The sequence below is a fragment of the Martes martes genome, assembly GCF_963455335.1.
Source record: "Martes martes genome assembly, chromosome: 4".
NCBI lineage: Eukaryota > Metazoa > Chordata > Mammalia > Carnivora > Mustelidae > Martes > Martes martes.
Genome location: NC_137891.1, coordinates 148183551 through 148203365, shown reverse-complemented (window position 1 = coordinate 148203365; position 19815 = coordinate 148183551). Strand labels below are relative to the sequence as shown.

At 54.4% G+C, this 19815-nt stretch overlaps 1 protein-coding gene across 1 annotated transcript in view; it reads left to right on the top strand.

Moving 5' to 3' along the window:
* The window catches only part of ACOT11 (acyl-CoA thioesterase 11), a gene marked incomplete at both ends in the record, with an annotated part of 43752 nt that overhangs the window by 9753 nt on the left and 14184 nt on the right, over nucleotides 1–19815 (top strand). The window contains 4 exons of the mRNA XM_080801374.1: nucleotides 12739–12949; nucleotides 13785–13854; nucleotides 18409–18469; nucleotides 19585–19683. Of these exons, the coding sequence (XP_080657500.1) occupies nucleotides 12739–12949; nucleotides 13785–13854; nucleotides 18409–18469; nucleotides 19585–19683 (441 nt within the window). The remainder of the gene's footprint in view (nucleotides 1–12738; nucleotides 12950–13784; nucleotides 13855–18408; nucleotides 18470–19584; nucleotides 19684–19815) is intronic.

The following is a 19815-nucleotide window of genomic DNA, read 5'->3' as shown; positions in this document are numbered from 1 at the left end:
GAAATGCCCGTTGTCTTGGTTTTATCTCGTACTGAACCCTCTTGTCCTCTGACCCAGCCAGCCCGGAGACCTGTCACCAGGCCACACGTAGCCCTACTCCCTCACTGTCCCCCTCCTGCTGCTTGTCTTCCCATGCTACCCCTCCCCTCAGCTGCCCCTCACAGGGCTGGGGCTTGTGCTGCCCACCACACCCCAGCGGCAGCCCGCCTCCTCCCTGTCACTGCGTGGTTCCTGCCCTAAACATGTCCCCCCCCGCAGCACAGCAGCACAGCCGACTCAGCAGGCATCGGCAGATCGTGAGGCCGCTTCTGCAGATCCAGCCATTAAGCCAGAGCCTCCCCAGCAGCCTTGTCCCTTCAAAGTGAGGGCGACAGAAAGACAAAAACGCAGGCAGATACCATGAATCTTGTCCATTTCACCTGCCTGGTCTTGTGTTCGTATGTTACCGCCTTTCAGGTGGGCATCTGCAGCCAGGCTTGTCTTCATCCCAGCCGTTTGATCACATGCTGAACGGAACAGACAAATGTGGTACCCCCGTGGAGACCCCTTCAGGTTCAATCGAACACGTTTTCACGTTTTTACTGAGGGTTTACAATGTTCTGGGTCTGTGCAAATGCAGACTGCACAGAACATGTCCATTCCTGCCTCATGATCTCTTCCCTCGCTCCTGGGATGCTGTGTTCCCAGTGAACCCAAGCTGGTTTCCAGGGATCGCTGCCCTCTCTCCCTTTGGGAGGGGTCTTGAGACTTTCAGAGTCCTTTGGGAAAGGACTTCTCCTGGCAACTGTCGCATCTGCTTCGACTGCGTGTGGACATCCGTGGGAGGCCTCTGTGGAGGGTCACAGACTTTGCCCGTTCAACATCTTGGCTCGTGGCTGAAATGAAGCTCTGGTAGTTGGTAGACAGTTGGCAGCTTCAACTGGCAGGGATTGTCACAGAGCAGGGCCGAGAGGCCTGTCTGATGTCTCTGCTGATGCAGCTCCCTGCCCCTCTCCTCTCCTGCCAAAGCCTGGGTCCTCGTCCTCAAGCTCTTTGTGCGCTCTGCGAAGGCCACCTAGCCAGTCACGCAGGCATCTCTTACTCCCAGGGACTGCACGGTCTCCTCCTGGCCAGGACGATTTCCTGGGTCGCTTATCAGGGCCTGGATTTGTAATAACATGAAGGGCTGACACTTTTTAATTACTTTCTCTGGGTCGGAGTCTGTGCTAAGCATCTTGCACGTAAAATCTCACTGAATCCTGTCAGTGGTATCATCATGCGCATCTTATAGATGTGGAAAGTGAGATTTATGGTGGCTGAAGTAATAAAGGGCTTCGGGTTATCCAGGGAGACAGGAGGGGCCAGGATTCCAACACAGGTTCTGTCTGCTGGGCCCCTCGGCAGCCCTCCTGTCAGTTCCCTGGCTTTCCTGTTTTCTTCCTTCTCTCTCTGCCCTGCTCACCGTCTCCTCAACGCGCCTTTCTTGAATTCCTCTGAGAAGGTCACCTTGCAGCTGGAGAACTCGGGGCTCAGGGAAGGCCGTGGAGTGTGGGGTGCCCCCGTGCACTCCTGGCCATCCGTGCACCTGCTCGGGGCAGTAGCCTCTGCCAGAGCCCAGGCCCAGCAACGTGGCTCTGACCTTCCCACCTGGCCCCTCAGGCCTTAGAAGCAGCCTGTTGAAGTTGGCGGTCCTTTGCGAGGCCCATTCTGGGGCCTGGGTCACTCCTTGCCAGTGTAAGGAATGCATCCGTGGATAAGGTCACAGCTTTATCTATACAAAGGGCACTCCTTTGCTTTGGAATGGTTTCTTGAACACTTTTGGGGAGGAAAAGTTGGTATGCTCTGTGAGGGGCAGCTGGGAGAGGTGGGAGAGAAGGGACGAGAGGACTGCAGACCCCAGGGAGGGCAGGAGAATGGGGGGTGTCTGGGGCCTCCCGCCTAAGTGTGGGAGAAGGGGCCACACCTGCCCTGGAGGATAGGACCCCATCCCTCAGCACAAGGGGCCTGCAGGGGCTGGAGAAGCAGCTGGGGCCTCAGAGGGACTGTGGGCTGCCAGCTTCCTGGGGCAGGAAGTCCCGGCTGTGTGGCCAGAATCCCTCCTGCGGGGCTGAGAGCAGCTCAAGCCTGAGGAATGTGTGTAGCAGGGGAGGTGGGGGGGCCCTTCCTGCCCTGTTACTTCTCCCTCTTCCTCTCTTCTTCTGTTCCCTACCAGCCTCTGCGTAACCTCTCTCTTCTTCTCACCACGTCCCTCTTCTGGCTCTTTCTCCCTCTCCCCCTTGCTGTCTTGGAGGGGATCGCGGTACTTGCAGCCACTGTGCCCAGCTCCAAGGTGAGCAGGCTTGCTCGCAGGATGGTGGATGCCTGTTGCCATGGTGACCCAGAGGCAGGTGGGAGGCACTTTTGGAAGTCTGGCAGGGAGGGTGGGGGGTGCCATGCTGAGGGGAGAGACTGGGCTTGTTCTCCCCAGTCCCTGAAGGGCCCACCTCACTGCCAGGGGCTCCAGCATGGGGCTGTGGCCCATGAATGTGGGTCTCTGGCTGGGTCTGTCTGAGTGGTCCCCTGAAGAGCTACCTAGTGCGGGCCAGTCACACTGGGGGTTGGATTGCCTGTGTTCGGTCCCTCCTGCCTCTTCCTGGGGTTTGCTGGAGGCGGGGAAGGGAGGTGGCAAGCAGCCCCAAGGCAGGGAGCTACAGGGGACAGCTCCCAGTGTGTTTGGCGGGGAGGGGGGGGGCACTCTGACAGGCATCTCCTCACCGGAAGGGTCCCTGTCAGAAAGGAGTGAGCGCCTGTCTCTGGGACTGAGCAAGCTCCTGCTGGACGGCCACTGAGAGGGTAGGGTAGCCGAGATCATGGACCTGGAAATCTTGCTGACCTGAGGTTTTCTTGCACTCCGGAGATCTGAGGATTTACAAAGGACAGTGTTCAGCTCAGAGAGCTTGCTGTTCCCTCACTAGGGGCTGCCACCCGCCTCCCTCCCTCCCGGGCTGCTGGTCCTGTGGGAACAGTGCTCTGACCAGGGGCCGTCGGGGGAAGGGGCACAGATACCCTTGCTGTTTCCTGCAGAGGGAGTCAGGGGAGGGGAGCTTGTGCATATGGATTCTGGAAGGGCCCGTGGCTGATGATGTCTGGGGATGCAGCAGGAACTACCCTGCCTGGCAGACGAGAGAGGCCATTACAGCCAAGCTGCCAAGCAGCCCCAGCCTTTGGGGGAAACAGACTTGAGTTCCTGTCCCAGCTTTGCCATTACTGGCTGGGCAGTGTTGCGCCTACGTGCCTGAATGTGTGTGTGTGTGTACAAGTTCCTGACCCTTTGCGAGCCTCTATTGTCCCGTCTATAAGCTGCAGGTAATAGCAGAGCTGATGACTGGAGCTGTGTAAAGATGAAAAGGGATAACACAATAATGCCCACGATGTACTCAGCGCGGTACCTGGCGTATAGTAAATACTTAGAGAAGGGGGTTGGCGATTGTTCTCAATCTCCTTGGCATGCCTGCCCCTGCATGCCTACCTCTGTAGCTTTAAAAACGAGGAAACTGGGGCCAGTGAGATGAAAACACGTGCTCCCCTCCCATAGGTCTTCGGTCTGGGGCACACCGCATGGACCGCGCCCAGTCAGTATGGAGGGGCGGGAACGGGGGTGCGGGCAGAGGGGCTGCACAGAGCTAGTCCTTGGTCCTCAGCTTCCCCAGACACTCATTCATCTCATTAATCTCATCTGATGAGGGAGCAGGTTCGGAGGGGTGGGGTGGTGTGCTCTTTTGAACACCTGAGTAATGGGGGCAGGGGGAGGAAGTGAGTTCCGGGGCCCCTGTGTATCTGAGGGTAGGTCCCGGACTCACGTGCCGTCTGCCTGCCTCTGGAACTCACTGGCCCACACCGCCTCCACGCCCAATGTTTCTGTTTCCCCAAAGTGAGGAAGAAAGGCTGCTGGCATTGGTGGTGGTTTAGGAAAGACAAGTCCCTGTCCAGCCAACTGCCCCCTCACAAAGGCACAGCACTTCACAGTTAGCAGGGTGCCTTGGTTTGGGGACCTCCCTTAATCCTCACTCTACTCTTGGATGGAGGTGGGGTCGAGGTATTTGTCTTCCCCCCGGCTCCTCCCAAGAAGGAAACAACTTCTCAGTAACTTACCCAAGGTCTGCCTGACTCTAAAGACCTTTGGACAGAGATCTACCTGTGCCTCAGTTTTCCCATCCACACGAGCAGGCAACTGTGATCAATCTCAAAGCCCTGCCCTCTCTTGTGGTGGAAGAAGGGTCTGTTGTGTAGATGGAGGGAGAGCTCTGTGATTCAGAGCTGGGGGCCGTGGACAGGACTTGGGACTACTCTGGCCTCGGGTCATCTGTGTACCTTGCCAGGGACAACGCCTCCAATATTTGTCCATGGGACAGATGAGGTACGAATGGGAAAGCATTCAGAAAATGCCCTCCTTACCCTGGTTGGCTCCTGGCAGCCTTCTCAGTGGGATAGGGGGAGTTTTCAAGATGACCCGGCTGTGGGTAGGTGTCAGATTTCAGACGAAGTTATTTTTACCCTTGGGGGTGGAGGGAGGCAGGTGATGTTTAGGCTCTTTTCTAGAATGGGGTGAGGGGGCAGGGGTGGGAGTTGGGCCTCTGATGGGGAACCTCACCTGACCTCGTGGCTGGCGTTCTCCCCAGTCTACATGGGGTGACACTAGTGGAGATTGGGGCCCCACTGAACAAACATTCATTTGGTCCACAGCAAGCCAGGCACTTTGCTGGGTCCTGTGGACACCAGGAGTGGAGAGACAGGGTTCCTTCCTGGTGGGTCTTCAGATCCAGGCCACCCAAATACTCACACAGTTTGTTGAACATTGTTGGTGGACAGCATTAGAGAGGGGAGGTACATGGTGCCAGAAGCATGAGAGTGGGGCAGAGGTAATGGATTTGAGGGGTGAGTAGGCTTTGCAGAGATGAAGAGTGCTCCAGGCACAGGGAACAGCATGGGCAAAGGGCCTGTGGTGGGAGGTGGGGCAGCACACTCGGTGGGGCTGCCTGGGCCTTGGTAAGGAGTTCTTCCTGGAAGTCACGCCCTTCAGGGTTGGAAAGAGTCTTGAAGACTGTCTAGTTAACATCTCACTGGACAGATGAAGAAACTGAGGCCTACACATCTAAGAACAAAACCTATCATTTTTACTATGCCAAACACGCCTGCTTCCAGTATCTTTTTTTTTTAAAACTTATTTGGCATTTTACGTTTAATTTAAGTTAAACTAGCAGACCTACCTGATATTCATCCAAAATGGTTTCTCTTATGAATTAAAAAAAAAGTAATTTATCAAGGTGAAATACACATAATTATAATTCACCATTTTCAAGTACATGGAGCAGTGGAACTTGGGACATTCACAATGTTGGGCCACCACCGCCTCTGTCAAGATCCAAAATATTTCCATCACTACGAAGTAAAGCCCCCTACCCTTTAAGAAGTCTCTCCCCTGTCCTCCCGTCCCCAGCCCCTGGCAAGCACCAGTCTGCTTTGTCTGTACTGGAGACTTCACATAAATGGAACCATGCAATGGGTGGCCTTTTGTGTCGGGCTTGTTTCACTCAGGATGATGTTTCTGAAATTCAGCCATGTTGTACGTATGGCTGCTTCGTTCCTTCTCATGTCTGACTAACGTTCCATTGTATGTAAGACCACAGTGGGCTTATCCATTTATTCACCAATGGACGTTTGTACCGTTTCCACCTTTTGGCTATGGTGAGTAGTGCTGCCGTGAAGATGGGTGCGGCTTAATTTGTTGGAGTCCTTGTTTTCCGTTCCTTTCGGTCTCTACCTAGGAATGGAGTCGCAAAGTCATACAGCATTTCCGTGCTCAGCTTCCTGAGGACCTGCCAAACTGTTTTTCCATAGTGGCTCCAACATCTTCTATCCGCCCCCAGCAGCATACCCTGTTCTCCAGACCCTTGCCAACACTCGTTATTGTCCATGATTTTGCTTTAGGCATTCTCGTGGGTTCGCGGTCTTTTAGAATCCTCACTGTGAGCTCGGGTTCTTTTATGTATCTTTTAGACAGACGAGGAAACTGAGTCATGGAGAGGTAAAATAACTTTTTCCAAGGTCTTCTGGGAAGGACAAGCTGGTAAAAGTTCCATTTATGTTTACATAAGACAACTAAACTGAAAATGTCCCGTGAGGCTCTGCTTCTGAAGGACGGATGGGGCTACCCTGAGGAAAGCTTGTCCGTACCTCAGAGTTTCTATTATGCCCTGTATCCCTTCTCCCTTCCTCATAGGGCAGGACTAGAAGGCCGGAGGCCCTGCCTTCCTCCTCTTTCATGCTGGGAGAGCGTAAGAGCTGGCTGTCAGAAGTGCCTGGTCAGCCCACGCCAGACTGTGAGCCCTGGACAGAGACTCAAGGCCGTGGCCCTATTCTCCTTGGTCACTGACTGGCCGTGTGACTTAGAGTCATTTGCTTCCTGCATCTTCCCCAGCCTCAAGGCCCGGTGAATGTTCCGTAGAGATGTAAATGGGTCTGGGATTGTCATAAACTCTACCACTTCCCAGAGGCTGCTCAGAAGCAAGGTATCTGAGTGGGCTCAGCAGTAAAATGGGTAGAATAACAATGCCTCACAGGGCAGATGTAAAAGTTACTGAGATAATCCGTAGGAAATGTCCTAGCATAGAACTCCATACATAGCAGGTGTTCCATAAAGGTCGAACCAAGTGAATGGCACATAGGAGGTGCTTACTACAAAATACTGGCTTAATTTTCTGCCTTTCCCACCCCAGAATCTTGACAAATGTCAAGTGCCAACACAGCCTGTAGCCAGAAGTAAAACGAGTATGTTTGCAGAGGGCACCAGGGACCATTATTTATCCTATAGAATGCAGGTGTGATCTGATGTTACATGATGATCAGAAACCTACGGAACAGCCCACCGGTGTCCTTCTCCCAGCCCTTAGGCTGGCTTCCTGGAGGAGAACTCTTTCTTTTTATCTCTGAGTTTGGTACCCACTGCTACCCTTTCCCGCCTTGTTTCATCTGCTGGGAACCTCAAGACAAATTTGCAGTTCTCCACGGCAGACTTTTTGAGCAACTGGGTTCCTAACATAATCCTCTCTTCCCTTATTTGGTTCCTCGGCTTTGTTTGCATTTTGGCTCTGGGTGCCCGTGGGGTCTGTGTGCTGTGGCGGTGCAGGCTGCCTCAGAGCCTTTTTTGGGAGGGAGGTAGGGAGTAGGCTTGAAGAGAAATTTGGGAGGTTGACACATGCTCCGGCTTTGCTGGTGGGGAAACTGCCAGGAGGACACCCTGGTTTCTCTGAGAGGCTGGATTCCCCCTTTTTGGGGACAGGCCATCTGGTTTAGACAGCTTCCTTTCACTGCTCGGAGTGGCCTGGCTCAGACAATCAGGTCTTTCATGGGGCCTAGCCAGTGGCTCCTAGAGTGGCCCAAAGGTGCTTCTTCATGCCTGACCGCCCACCGCCCCCAGGCCCACTTTCTTATCTCCACCCCCTCAGGAAGTGGGGAGGGAGGAACAGGGGCTTTGCAGTCTCCTATCCAGGCTGGAATTTCTGTTCCACTGTCACTAGCTTGAATTCTCACAGAACCTCTCAAAGGGGCTCACAACCTTGTCCCCTCACTGGGTTGCCCTGAAGTTCTGGTGAACCCAGGTCAGAAAGTATCATATAAACACTCAGTGTGAACTATGTTTGGGTCTCTCCTGGCTCTATGTCTGTAGAAAGCCCAAACTCAGCTTAATTTTTTTTTTTAAATTAAACATTTTTATTTATTTATTTGACAGAGAGATCACAAGTAGGCAGAGCGGCAGGCAGAGAGAGAGAGAGGAGGAGGAAGCAGGCTCCCCGCAGAGCAGAGAGCCCGACGCGGGACTCGATCCCAGGACCCTGAGATCATGACCTGAGCCGAAGGCAGAGGCTTAACCCACTGAGTCACCCAGGTGCCCCGAAACTCAGCTTTTAAATTGCTAACATTAAGTGCTCGATCAATGATCACCCTAGGGTGGGTGTGTTCTAAGAGCCTCAAACACTCACTCTCGTTTAATTTCATCTCTACAATGATACTTAGAGGTAGGTCTTATAATCCCATTCTTACAGATGGGAAAACTGAGGCCCACAGAGGTTGAGCAGCTTGCCCAAGGTCACACGAGTTAGTTGTGGAACTGGACTCGAACCCAGGGCAGGCTGACCCCTAAGGCCTGTGTACAGACAGCCTCATGTCATGATGGGTCGGCTGAGAGGTCACACAAGGCTGCTCCTTCCTGCCAGGACAGGTGGGTCTCCTCTGCTATAGGCCTGTTGTTCCAGATGGTTCTTGAAGGCACTGAGATCTCTCCGCTGGCTGGTCTCCTTTCCTGGCTCATCACTGTGGGCCACACCCTTCTCCAGGAGTCTTCTGTGGTTCCTGGAGACTCCTTGGCCCCTCTCCATCTGACTCCATCTAGTGCTCTCCCACCTGCTTCCTTTGGTCCCGTGGGTCACATCACCCAAGCCGCTGTCATTTCGCTCCCCCTTTCCGCTGTTCTTATGTCCTTTTTGCCTCATCTTCAAGCTTCAGCTCTAGGGCCACGCCATCTCTCACATTTTCCTTCCTTTTCCTTTTCCATACGTGTTTATTCGGCACCTGCTCCATGGCAGGCCTGAGTCTGTCCCGGTCCTGTGTGAATGCCTGTCTGATGGGGGAGGTGGCTCACAAAACAGTGACCACACGGCTTGGTTAGGGCTGTGATAGAGGCAGCTAAAGGTGTGGGGCCAGGGAGGCCCTGACTCACCAGGGAAGCGGTGGTGGGAGCTTAAAGGGGGTAGAGGAAGGGCTCACCTAGCACATAGGGCAGATAAAGGAATCCTAGGCAGAAGCAGCACCCACATGGTCTGGGATGGAGCTGGGTGAGAGTGGTGCTCTGAGGAACGGCATGTGGCCTAGAGCTTGTGAGAGCAGCTGCAGGAGCCACAGAGTGGGGCCTCGAATCTGAGTAGTAGGGAGCCATTGAGGAGTCTTGAGCAGGGGAGGTATCTCATCAGGCTTGCTCTTCAGAAAGGTCTGTATGGTCCTAAGGGACAGAATGAAGTCCCACAGTGGAGGGAGTTACAAAGACTGGGCCTAGTGTCCCTGCAAGGAAGGGTATGGAAAGTTACGGTTATTGTTTGGGTGGATTTGCTGTTGGGAAAGGTGTGCCTGGTGCTGGAAGCTAGAAGAAGGTGGAGAGAACGGAGGCCTGTGGACAGGAACAGTCTAGTGAGCTAGCAGTGCCTAGTGGGGGCCCGAGTTGTCACGGTAAAGGGGGGGCCTGAGAGTTTAGGGGGGTGGGTCCCTGGGACTTGGAAGAGAGAGGAAGTCAAGGTTAAGTCTGTTGGTGTGGGGTTGCTATAACAGGAGGGCTCATCCTGGCTCCCTGGTGTGACCCAGGGCCAGCCTTTCTCTCTGTGTGCGTCAGTCTCCTTAGCTCTGAGGGGACTGGGTGAAACGGCCGCTCCTGACCTGGCCCAGCAGGTCTGTGACATGGCTGTGGCCCAGGAAGAAGGACACAGAGCCCATGGTGTAGCCAGTCTGGGATGACCAAATCTGGCCAGGTCTGCTGTTGTCTGGGGCCAGTGTAGGCACATCTGCCATCCGAGAGGGCACGTCTCTGACCCCCAGATGCCCTTCCCACCTTCACAGCGGGCTTTGCCCTCCCTGTCAGCTGTCTTGGCTCAGCCTGGCCTGGCTCCTCCAGGCCCTGACTCCATCTGGGGCCTCTGCTCTCCCCGTGACTGGCCCTGGGAGGGGTGGCCTGGCTCTGGGGCCCCATTGGCCGAACCTTGTCTGGGCTGCACACGCCCCTGCGTCCCAGGCTGGCTGCCTGCCCACCTTGGGGTAGGAGGCGGGCCAGCCTGGCCTGCCATGACGTGAGCAAGACTGCCTTGAGCCAAGGAAGGAGTTAGAGTCTGAGAGGCCATGCCTGGGGGCAGTGGCGCTGCTCTGTTCCTTCCACTCATGCTCCAGCCCCGGGGCTCTGTGCCCTTCTCCTGGACAAGAGCAGGGGATGGCCACCATGGGTCTTGTCCCTCAGTTTGCCTGAGAGCTCATCCCTGCTCCGAGGAGCACGAGGTTGCCTGTCTGACAGAGTGACGGGACCTCCCAGCTTTCTCAACAGAAACGTCAGCTGGGCCTGCGAGAAACCTGCAGGGGTGGAGTCCAGTCCTGGAAGCAGGACTGGGGCTGCCTTAGGAATTGACAATCTTCCCCTGCCTGCCCAGTGAGTGACCGATGAAGCTCAGGAGGGGCGGGGACGTGCTCAGAATCACCAAGCACCGGAGGGCCAGGGCTAGGATTTGAACTCAAGTCTGTCTCTGCTCATCCTTCTACAAACCTTTGATGAGGTCCTACCGTGGGCCAGGCCTTTCTAAGCATGAGCAGTAGAGTAGGGGCTTTTCAGAGGGAACAGACCAGTTTATCTTTGTTCTCTCAATGTTTGGTCCAGGGCACAGGGGAAGTGCTTGGTAAATGAATGAATGAACAAATGAGGCAAAGATTCTGCCTCCTCCGGGCCTGTAGAATCCAATGGGAAGGTAGTGACTCCTTTTCATGGAACAGGAACTAGGAGGCTGGTGGGAATGGAGACTGACCAGGTGAGAAGCAGAGGGAGGACTGGAACTCAGGTGTTCCACTTGCTGGTCTACTGCTGTTTACATCCTCACTTTCCACATCTGTAAAATGGGGTCAATAGTTCTCACGCTCTGCCTTCCTTGTGAGGACCTGATCGGGTGGTAATGCGAAAATCGATTTGTGAAGCAGGGACATTGTGTGTCAGGCTTCCTGTGTGCATGCCTGGACCTGCCCAGAAATCCCACCTGGTCTGCTCCCTTTCTTCTGACCACCTACCCTTTACATCTTGCCTCCCCCATTTCCCTAGCATGCTCTGTGGCTTCTTTCTGGAAAGTTCTGCCCAGAACCCCTGGCCATGGGACGGGTTTGGGAAGAGTACAGGAGACTGGAGTCTGCCTGCCTCCTCCCTCTGCCATCTCCCACACCCAGAAAGGCAACCGCGCAGCCGCATCTATGCAGGCCTCCAGTGCACAACAGGCCGGAAGTGCCTTGGCAGTGGTTACCATGGTGATGGGTCCTGCTGCTTGGCCACCATAGTGGCCTGCCAGATGCCGGCAGGAGCCCGCAATCCTGGCAGCCTGGCACCCTGCAGGCCTCTTCCCAGGCTGAGCGATCCTGGGGCTGCCCTCATTCTTTCCTTGACATGGAGCATGGTACCTCAAACCTGGGGGCTCTCTGGAATGAGCTGCCTCTCCAGGGACCCAGAAGCTGTTCTAGGTCAGAAAGGCCTGGTTCAAATCCCAGTTCTGCTGCTTGGGGGGTCCACGACCTTGAATGAGTCACCTTGGTGTGTTTTGAATTTACTGAATTGGCTGTGGGAGCCTTGTGGGGGAAATTATCCAAGGAGGACAGACCCCAGCACAGAGAGCTGTCCTTGCCCCTGTCTGGGGCTGTGGCAGGGTCAATGTTGGGGCGTGGCACTGGGCCATCTCAGCCCCAGGAGCAGCCAGTGCAGTGTGGTGGTAGGACCTTAGTCCCTGTTGCCAGACCTTGGGTCACAGCTGTGCTCCCCACTTCCTGGAGCCCTACCTGCAGACTGAGGGTAGCAGTGAACCCACCTCAGGGGTTTGTCGTGTGGCTCCAATGGAATTTGTACACGCCAAGTGCTTAGCAGAGTATTTGATGCCTAGTAAGTGTGATAGAAATGTTCGCTGCGACTGTTACCCCGGCCACGAGAGCTGGAACTTGTGTCATTTCTCACACACAGGCAGGGGTGCTCAGCTCTCGCTTACAGCCTGTTAGGGAGAGCGGGCCAGAGAGCTAGGAGGCCCCCTTCCCCATCCCAGCCCATCCAAGGCACTGCCCTGTACGTCCCCTCCCTTCTGCCTGGGGACAGGCAAGTGAGGCCCTGGGTAGAAACTCCACCTCCAATTCATGTGTCTGAGGCCTTCCTCTGCGGCTCCTCCAGCTGGCACTGGGGCAGCCTTGGCCTGGATCGGACAGCTGGTCAGTGGTGGCCTGGAGCCCTCCCGGTCAGGAAAGCCAAGTGCTAAGGACAGATGAACACCCAGCGAAGGCTGCCTCTGAGGTCATCCAGAGAACGAGGGAGCCCGAAGAAGGGCGTGCTGGGGGGGACGTAGGAGCTGCTTCTGGGAACACTTTATTGGGAACAAAGGCCTCCCTGCGTGGAGAGGAGGGACCTTTCAAGAATGAAGATCAGGGGGCGCCTGGGTGGCTCAGTGGGTTAAAGCCTCTGCCTTTGGCTCAGGTCATGATCTCAGGGTCCTGAGATCGAGCCCCACATCGGGCTCTCTGCTCAGCAGGGAGCCCGCTTCCCCCTTTCTCTCTGCCTGCCTCTCTGCCTACTTGTGATCTCTCTCTCTGTCAAATAAATAAATAAAATCTTAAAAAAAAAAAAAAAAGAATGAAGATCCATCTGAGGCAGAACTGTAGCCAACTGGCCCTCCAGCAGAAGAGAGGACTGAACTTCCCTCCTCCTCCCTCAGGTTCAACCAGGGTCCTGCTAACACGGAGTTGGTGGCCAGAGGGAAACTGGGCAGAAATGGCATCCAGTGAGCACCCTGGGCTCCGAGAGCCTAGGCTGGAGGGGGGTGGCCACTGCTGGAGTTGGGGGCTGGTGCGAGGTGGCCCCTGGGGTGTCTCTGCTCCCCCTGTGGCACTCAGGTCTCGGGACGGTGGGCCTGGGAGAGCCTGCAGCAAGCTGACCTTTCTGTCCCCACTGTTTCCCAGGGCATCGCCTCTGTGTTCTCGAACCGCACATCCCGGAAGTCCTCCTCTCGCGCGGAGACCACTGCTGGGGCCATGGGGGACGGCGGGGGGTACCGGAACCCCACGGAGGTGCAGATGAGCCAGCTGGTACTGCCTTGCCACACCAACCAGCGTGGCGAGCTGAGTGTCGGGCAGCTGCTCAAATGGATCGACACCACCGCCTGCCTGTCCGGTGAGGCTCTGCCGGGCACAGGTGTCCTCCCGCGGGCAGCCCCGCTACCTGGACAAGAGGCCCCCATGCTCAGTGATGGTCACCGTCCCCTCCGGGCACCGCCCTTGTTCCTCATCCTGCTCTTTGCTCGTGCTGTTCCACCTGCCTGCAATGCCCCTTCCCAGTTCTCGATGCTCAACCCGGGCCCACCCTCTCCCCCCAACGTGTGTGCAGCTCTGAGGGCTGGCCTGTACCCTTGGGTCCCTGCTCCAACAGAGGGCCACCTCCAGTGGGGCTGCTCCAGACTGGCCTGAGGGTGCCAGGAGCTCCCTGCACCGTAGCACGGCTTGATGGGGGCTGGGCAAGGCAGAGTTGGGCCCTGACCCTGCCCTGGGGGCAGGGGAGGGATTCTGGGGGGAATAACATGGCCACAAGCATAGTCCCGAGGGTGAGAGTGACTCAGGCAAGGAAATGCGGGTGATGCCCACGGCAGAGGCGTGGCTCCTGGGAGAGCTGGGAAGTAGAATAGCCCAGGCTAATGACTCAGTCATTCAACAGCTGCTCACTGGGGGTCTCCTGTGGGCCACCTGTGGGCCAGGCACCGTTCCCGGACCGGGGCCCAACAGTGAATGAGAGGGGCAGAACTCCTGGCCCTCAAGTTTCAGTCTCACAGCAGAGAGAGATGCCAGACAGACGATCAACAAACAGGGTTGGGGGTAGTGAGCGAGGTGGAGAAAGTAGAAGAGGGTGGGGGTGTGGACCAGGAGGCCCAGCCTCAGCTCGGGCCACCTGACATTTGCTCAGAGGCCTGGTGACTTGGGGACGCTGCTAATGCATGGCTTTCTTCCGATGCCAGCCGAGAGGCACGCTGGCTGCCCGTGCGTCACCGCTTCCATGGACGATATCTATTTTGAGCACACTATTAGGTAAGTGGCCCCACCTGCTTCTTGGTCCCCTTGGTCTGCCCACAACGAAGCTAGGGCCCCTCCCCCATCTCCCCACCTGGTGGGCCTGTGAGCTGCCTGGAACCCTGGAACCCAACTCAACTGACCGAGGGCCTCTGCGGAGCAGGTACAAACCTGTCTGCGGGGGCTCTGGGAGACCCATGGACTGGAGCTGGCCTGCTGCTGGGTGCCGTGGGGTGGATCCCCACAGCCAGGTTTGCAGTTGGACGTTGCTGAGGAAGCATTGTGGGGTGCTGTGTGACTCTGGGAAAGTCAGTCTCTTTCTCTGGGCCTCAGTTTTCTTATCTGCCAGATGGAAGGGATTAGACTTAATCGGTGCATGTCCTTTGGAACTTGGACATTGTCTGTGGGCCATTGGTCACTGGACTGTAGAAAGGTTTCTAGGCAAGGTCCCTCGGCAAAGCCTGAGTCAGAAGCTTGGGCCATTCAGCCTCTGCTCACATACCCCCAGGAACGAGGAGTTCATTACCTCACAGTTTTTTGTTTTGTGGTTGCTTTCTAAAATGTCTGTACTAGTTTCAAAACTCTCCATCACCCTGTGCTGAGCTTTGCCTCCATTTAGCTTTGCTGGGACTCAAGGAGCATTCCAAGCCCTTGGCCCCGGACAGGCTGCAGGGGGCTGCACACAGTGTTCTGGTCTTCAGGCCTGCTCCTAAAATCACCGTCAGAGCCTAGCACAGCAGATGCCAAGGGCTGATTCAGGGCTTTCTGGGTACCCAGCATGTTGTGGTTAAGGAGGAAATTTGGTCAGTCCCTGTCTTCATTTATTCAGTCCTTTGTTACCACTTGCACCTGTTCTGGACCAAGGCCCATGCTGGGTTTGGGGTATGCAAAGTCAACTAGAGCATGGGCACTGTGCCCCAGGATGTCCTGTTTGTCGGGAGGCAGATGTAGAAACATAATTTCAATTCAAAGGGGTACGTGCCTTGCTAATAATGATCTCTCACATATGGGAGCTTTGTAACACTTTTATTTTGATTTTTGATTTGCGAAGAAGTTGTATCTCAGAAGATCATATGGAGAGTTCCTACATATCTCACTCCCAGTTCTGCTGTTATAGCATTTTAATTAGTACAGCACCTTTGTCACTATGAACGAACTAATATTGAGGCATTATTTGAAATACCTTTTTTTAAAAAATATTTTATTTATTTATTTGATACAAGTAGGCATAGAGGCAGAGAGAGGAGAAAGCAGGAGGAAGAAAGCTGATGTGGGGCTCGATCCTAGGACCCTGGGATGATGACCCGAGCCGAAGGCAGAGGCTTTAACCCATTGAGCCACCCAGGTGCCCCCCCCCCACCTTTTTTTTTTTTTTAAGATTTTATTTATTTATTTGGCAGACAGAGATCACAAGTAGGCAGAGAGGCAGGCAGAGAGAGAGGGAGAAGCAGGCTCCCTGATGAGCAGAGAGCCCGATGAGCAGAGAGCAGAGAGCATGATCTTGGGATCATGACCTGAGTCGAAGGCAGAGGCTTTAACCCACTGAGCCACCCAGGCGCCCCTGTAATACCTTTTCAATATATTATTCATTTAATCCACGGAACAATGCTACAAGGTTCTGGCTATTAGTATCCTCATTTTACAGATGAAGAAACTGAGGTACAGAGAGGTGAAATAACTTGCTGAAGGTCATACAGATAGCAGAGGACCCAGGAGCCCCAGAGCTCTTGTCCTTAATGAACAGGCCACATTTCCTATATGTCTGGGGGTGAGTGTGATGGCATAGAGGGTAGTCACAGGGGGCTTCCTGGAAGAGGTGTTTGAGCTGGCTTCAATACCATCAGCACCATATGTGTGCCCCTCTAAAAGCCAGGGGAGCGGTGTGTGGGCCAGTTCTAAGTCTCTGCTGTCAACACAGTTTTTGGCACTCTGAAGAGCTAGGGAGGAGAGGACTGGGGGTAGGGAGTGGGCATGTGTGATGGATGGACCTGCTGCAGGATTCAGAGACTGAAGGTGAGTCTGGGCCAAGGAGGGTGTGGGTGGAAGGGGAAGCCAGAAAAGATCCTGGGAGGGAGGGCCAGCTGGGGATGGGTCTGGAGCAAGGTTGGGGACCAGGAAAGGCCTAGCTGCCCCTGAGGAAACCTGCAGAAGGTTTTTTTGTTTGTTTTTGTTTTTGCCATTTAAAGATATTTCAAAATGTATCTCTTAGTGGTAAGAACTCCTTTTAAACATAACCTCAACATCATTGCTACACCTAAACAGAATTAACAGTAATGTCTCATGAACATCAAATATCCGGTCAGCATGCAGGGGCCCACACTGTCTCCTGGTTTTGTTTTTATTTTGCTTTATAGTGATTTTTGTTGTTCAAGTCAAGATTCAGATAAGGTTGCAGTTGGTTGCTGGGTCTCTTAAGTCTTTTTTATCTACAGGGGCTTCCCCTCCCCTAGAATCCTGTCCCCTCACCATCTCTCTCCTTTTTCTCTCAGAATTTATTTGTGGAGGACACCTAGTTCTTTGCCCTCTCAAGTTCTCCACCATTTGGATTCTGCCGTTAGCATCACTGCGGTGTCATTTAATATGTTCTTCTGTCCCCTGACAGTAAAATGGTCCTGGGGAAGGGCTTGCACAGGGCTCAGACTGTGGGAGCTGCCTCTGTGGGATGTGAAGTACACCCAGAGGCAACGTTGGGGAGCTAGAGGCTGGAGGGGCCCCCTCAGGAGGCTGGGCAGTGACCCCGGGGAAGGATCCGGTTTGGCCTGAGCTGTGGGATGGAAGAGTATCAGGAGGGAAGAGGAGCTCGGGAGTTCAAAGGGGTGTCTGCCTGGCTTTGAGAAAAACTAGTGAGGAGGAGGGTAGCGGGAGGAGTGGGGTGGGGGGAAGAGGAGAAGGAGGAGGAGGGAGAGGAAGAGAAGAGACACAAATATCTCTTTAGCACCACAGAAAGTAGAGTGTTTTTATTTTAGGGGTCACGGAAATTTTTTCTTAATTTCTTATCATGAAAATTTCCAAGACTCTAAAAAACTTGAATACTGCAATGATCACCACCAGTGAGATTCAAGAATTAACTTTTTTTGTTGTTGTTGTTCAATATGCTTTATCTATATATGGATAAATAGATAAACATACTTCTCTCTCTCTTTTCTCAAGTATTTGAAAGTAAGTTACAGACATTATGACACCTCATCCCTCCATGTGTCAGCACACATCTCCTAGAACTGACAGTCCTTCCATGCCTATTAGGACTGAGGGCAAAATAAACAGAAATGGACAAGTCCTTGGCAAATGTGAGCTTCTATTATTTATGGAGCTCATGCTGTGGGGCTAGGCCTGGCACTGGCTCTGTCAAATCGCCTCTCACTTGACCCTCAGTAGTCGTGTATCTTGGTACTTGACAGACAAGGTGCGAGGCTCAGAGAGGCAAAGCGACTCATCCAAGGTCACACAGCTCAGTAGTGTGACAGTCATGCCAGAGTGGGACTGGAACCCAGGCACCTGTGACTCTTCCCACTGTGGCCACTGCCGCCCCTTGAAAGGCAGGCCTGTTGGAAGGGACCCTGCCTAGCATTGGGGAGGAGGCTGTGCATTTGATGAAGAAATTCGCACTGTGCTCTCTATGTTTGTGAGCCAAGGCACAGAGAGATGAAAGGACTTGCTGAAGGTCACCCCAGCCCCTGTCTGGCTCTTCCTCCTTGACTTTCAGAGGGGCACCCTCAGCTGCCTCCAGTTAGACACGGAGTGGGTGAGGTGGCTCCTCTAGGGATTCTGACTGTTTATCTGGACATAGGAATTATTCCAGAGGGACAGGCTGCAGCTGGAAAGAGTGGGGCCCCTATAGTCCACAGAACCCTGGCTCTGCTACATTTTAGCTGGGTGATCTTGGGCAGATAACTTGCCCTTTCTGATGTTCAATCCCCCTAAACCTACCCGTCAAGTGTATTTGGAGGCTCTCATGAGGCAAGGCATGGTGCTGGGCACAGAGTAGGCATCTTTTAAATGTTCCCATTTTCCTTTTCACACTCTTGTTTATCGTCCCTTGGACTTAGTAGGCATTCAATAGATGTGGAATGCATTAATTCAGTAGGCCACTATTTTTGGAGGACCTACCCTTTGCCATGTGCTAGGCTTCAAAGGGTCAAGGGGGAGCAAGACAGACGTGATCCTGACCCCGGTGGAACTTAAGGATTGTTGGGGAGACAGAGGCCCATCTGTTGGAAGGAGTGTCGGGAGGGTGGAACTTCTTGAGTGACAGAGGGGTGGGGCAGGGGCCCCCAAGGAGGGGACTGTTGAGCCACAAGCCAAGAGAAGCTCGAGCATTCACGGGACAAGGGGAGATGAATGAAGTCATGCCACTTCTTTCAGCCTCCGCCTTCCCACCTGTATAGTGAGATGCTGACACTATCTTGCCAGCTTGCTTTGGGGACTCGGTGACATTGCCGATGTGACCATGGTCTGTAAACCATGACATTGCCTTGCCGGGTCCCCTCAGCAGAGGCCCTGCAAGTATCCGGGACTCCTCTTCCTTCCCTCTCTCCCCTCTGGAAGGCCCACCTCCTGCTTTTCTCTCCCCAGTGTCGGACAAGTGGTGAATATCAAGGCCAAGGTGAACCGGGCCTTCAACTCCAGCATGGAGGTGTGTAGGGTGGTTGCTGCCTGGCGGTGGGTAGGTGGGTGGCTGGGGTTTCTACCTCCTCTCCCTTCTCAGCCCCCCTGGGCACACGCACACTCACGGGGCCCTGCTGGAGGCAGCAGGGTTCTGAAACAGCTGGCAGGGCTGGGAGGATCCTAAGGCTCTTCCTGTCTGATATCCAGTAACACAGAAGGGAAAACTGAGGTCCACGGAGGGGAAGAGACTTGTCTCAGGTCACCAGGTCACATAAATTCCCACTTGAGACTTGACTTTCAGCCTTCTGGGTCTTCACACCTCCCCTCAGACCCTGTTCAGCAGCCAGATGGTCATGGGAAAGTGGGGAAGACAGCCACCAGGCCTGACCGTGGAGGCAGCAGGGCTGGAGCAGGGAAAGCCCTGGACTTCATTGCATTAGCTTACCTCCCACAGCCTCTGTCTTCCCATCTGTGAAATGGGAGCGTGATTCCTCTGCTGCGGGGTTCTTAAGTGAGCTCTGTGAGCTCTGGGGGAGAGACTGTCTCTCCCGCCTGTGGATGGCAGGTCTGGGCAGCTTCCCCTAGCCAGGCCACTGGTTCCCGAGTGGCCACTGAGATCAGGGTCCTAACTGCCTCTGGGTACCCCTGGATACCCCCCAGATGCCTGTCTTTTCACTGTAGCCCAGATTTTACCACTTTAAGTGCTTTCCTAGATACAGTCTCATTTTCATTCTCTCCTAGGTATGCCCACTCCCATTTCTGTCATTCATTCATTCACTCATTCATTCATTCGTTCATTCATTCGTATTTTAAGTAGGCTCCATGCCCAATGTGGGGCTCCATGCCAAATTACAACCCTGAGATTAAGAGCCTCACGCTCTACCAACTGAGCCAGCCAGGCGCCTTGTGCTCACTCCCATTTTATAGATGAGGAAACCAAGGACCATAAGACAGAAGTGACTTGCCCAAGGCTTTCCAGGGATCCAGGGGTAGAATCAGAACCTATCTCAGGTTTCTGGCTTCTGAGACTCAGTAGGTGATACAGAAATATGAGGCCGGGCCTGGGCCATCGAGTTGTGGAGCCTCAGGGTGGGATCTCCATTTCCCCCCTCCTCACTCCTCCCGCCTTTTCTTCCCTTCCAGGTGGGCATCCAGGTGGCCTCTGAGGACCTGTGCTCTGAGAAGCAGTGGACCGTGTGCAAGGCCTTGGCCACCTTTGTGGCCCACCGGGAGCTCTCCAAGGTAGGCCGCTACACCTGGGTGCTCATCATGGCAGGCCAGGACTGGGGCCGTAAGGCTGGGGGTTGGCGGAGGGGTGGAGGAGGGGGTATTCTCAGAGAAAGCTGCTGTGGCCAGACCCTAGGCACCTTCCCT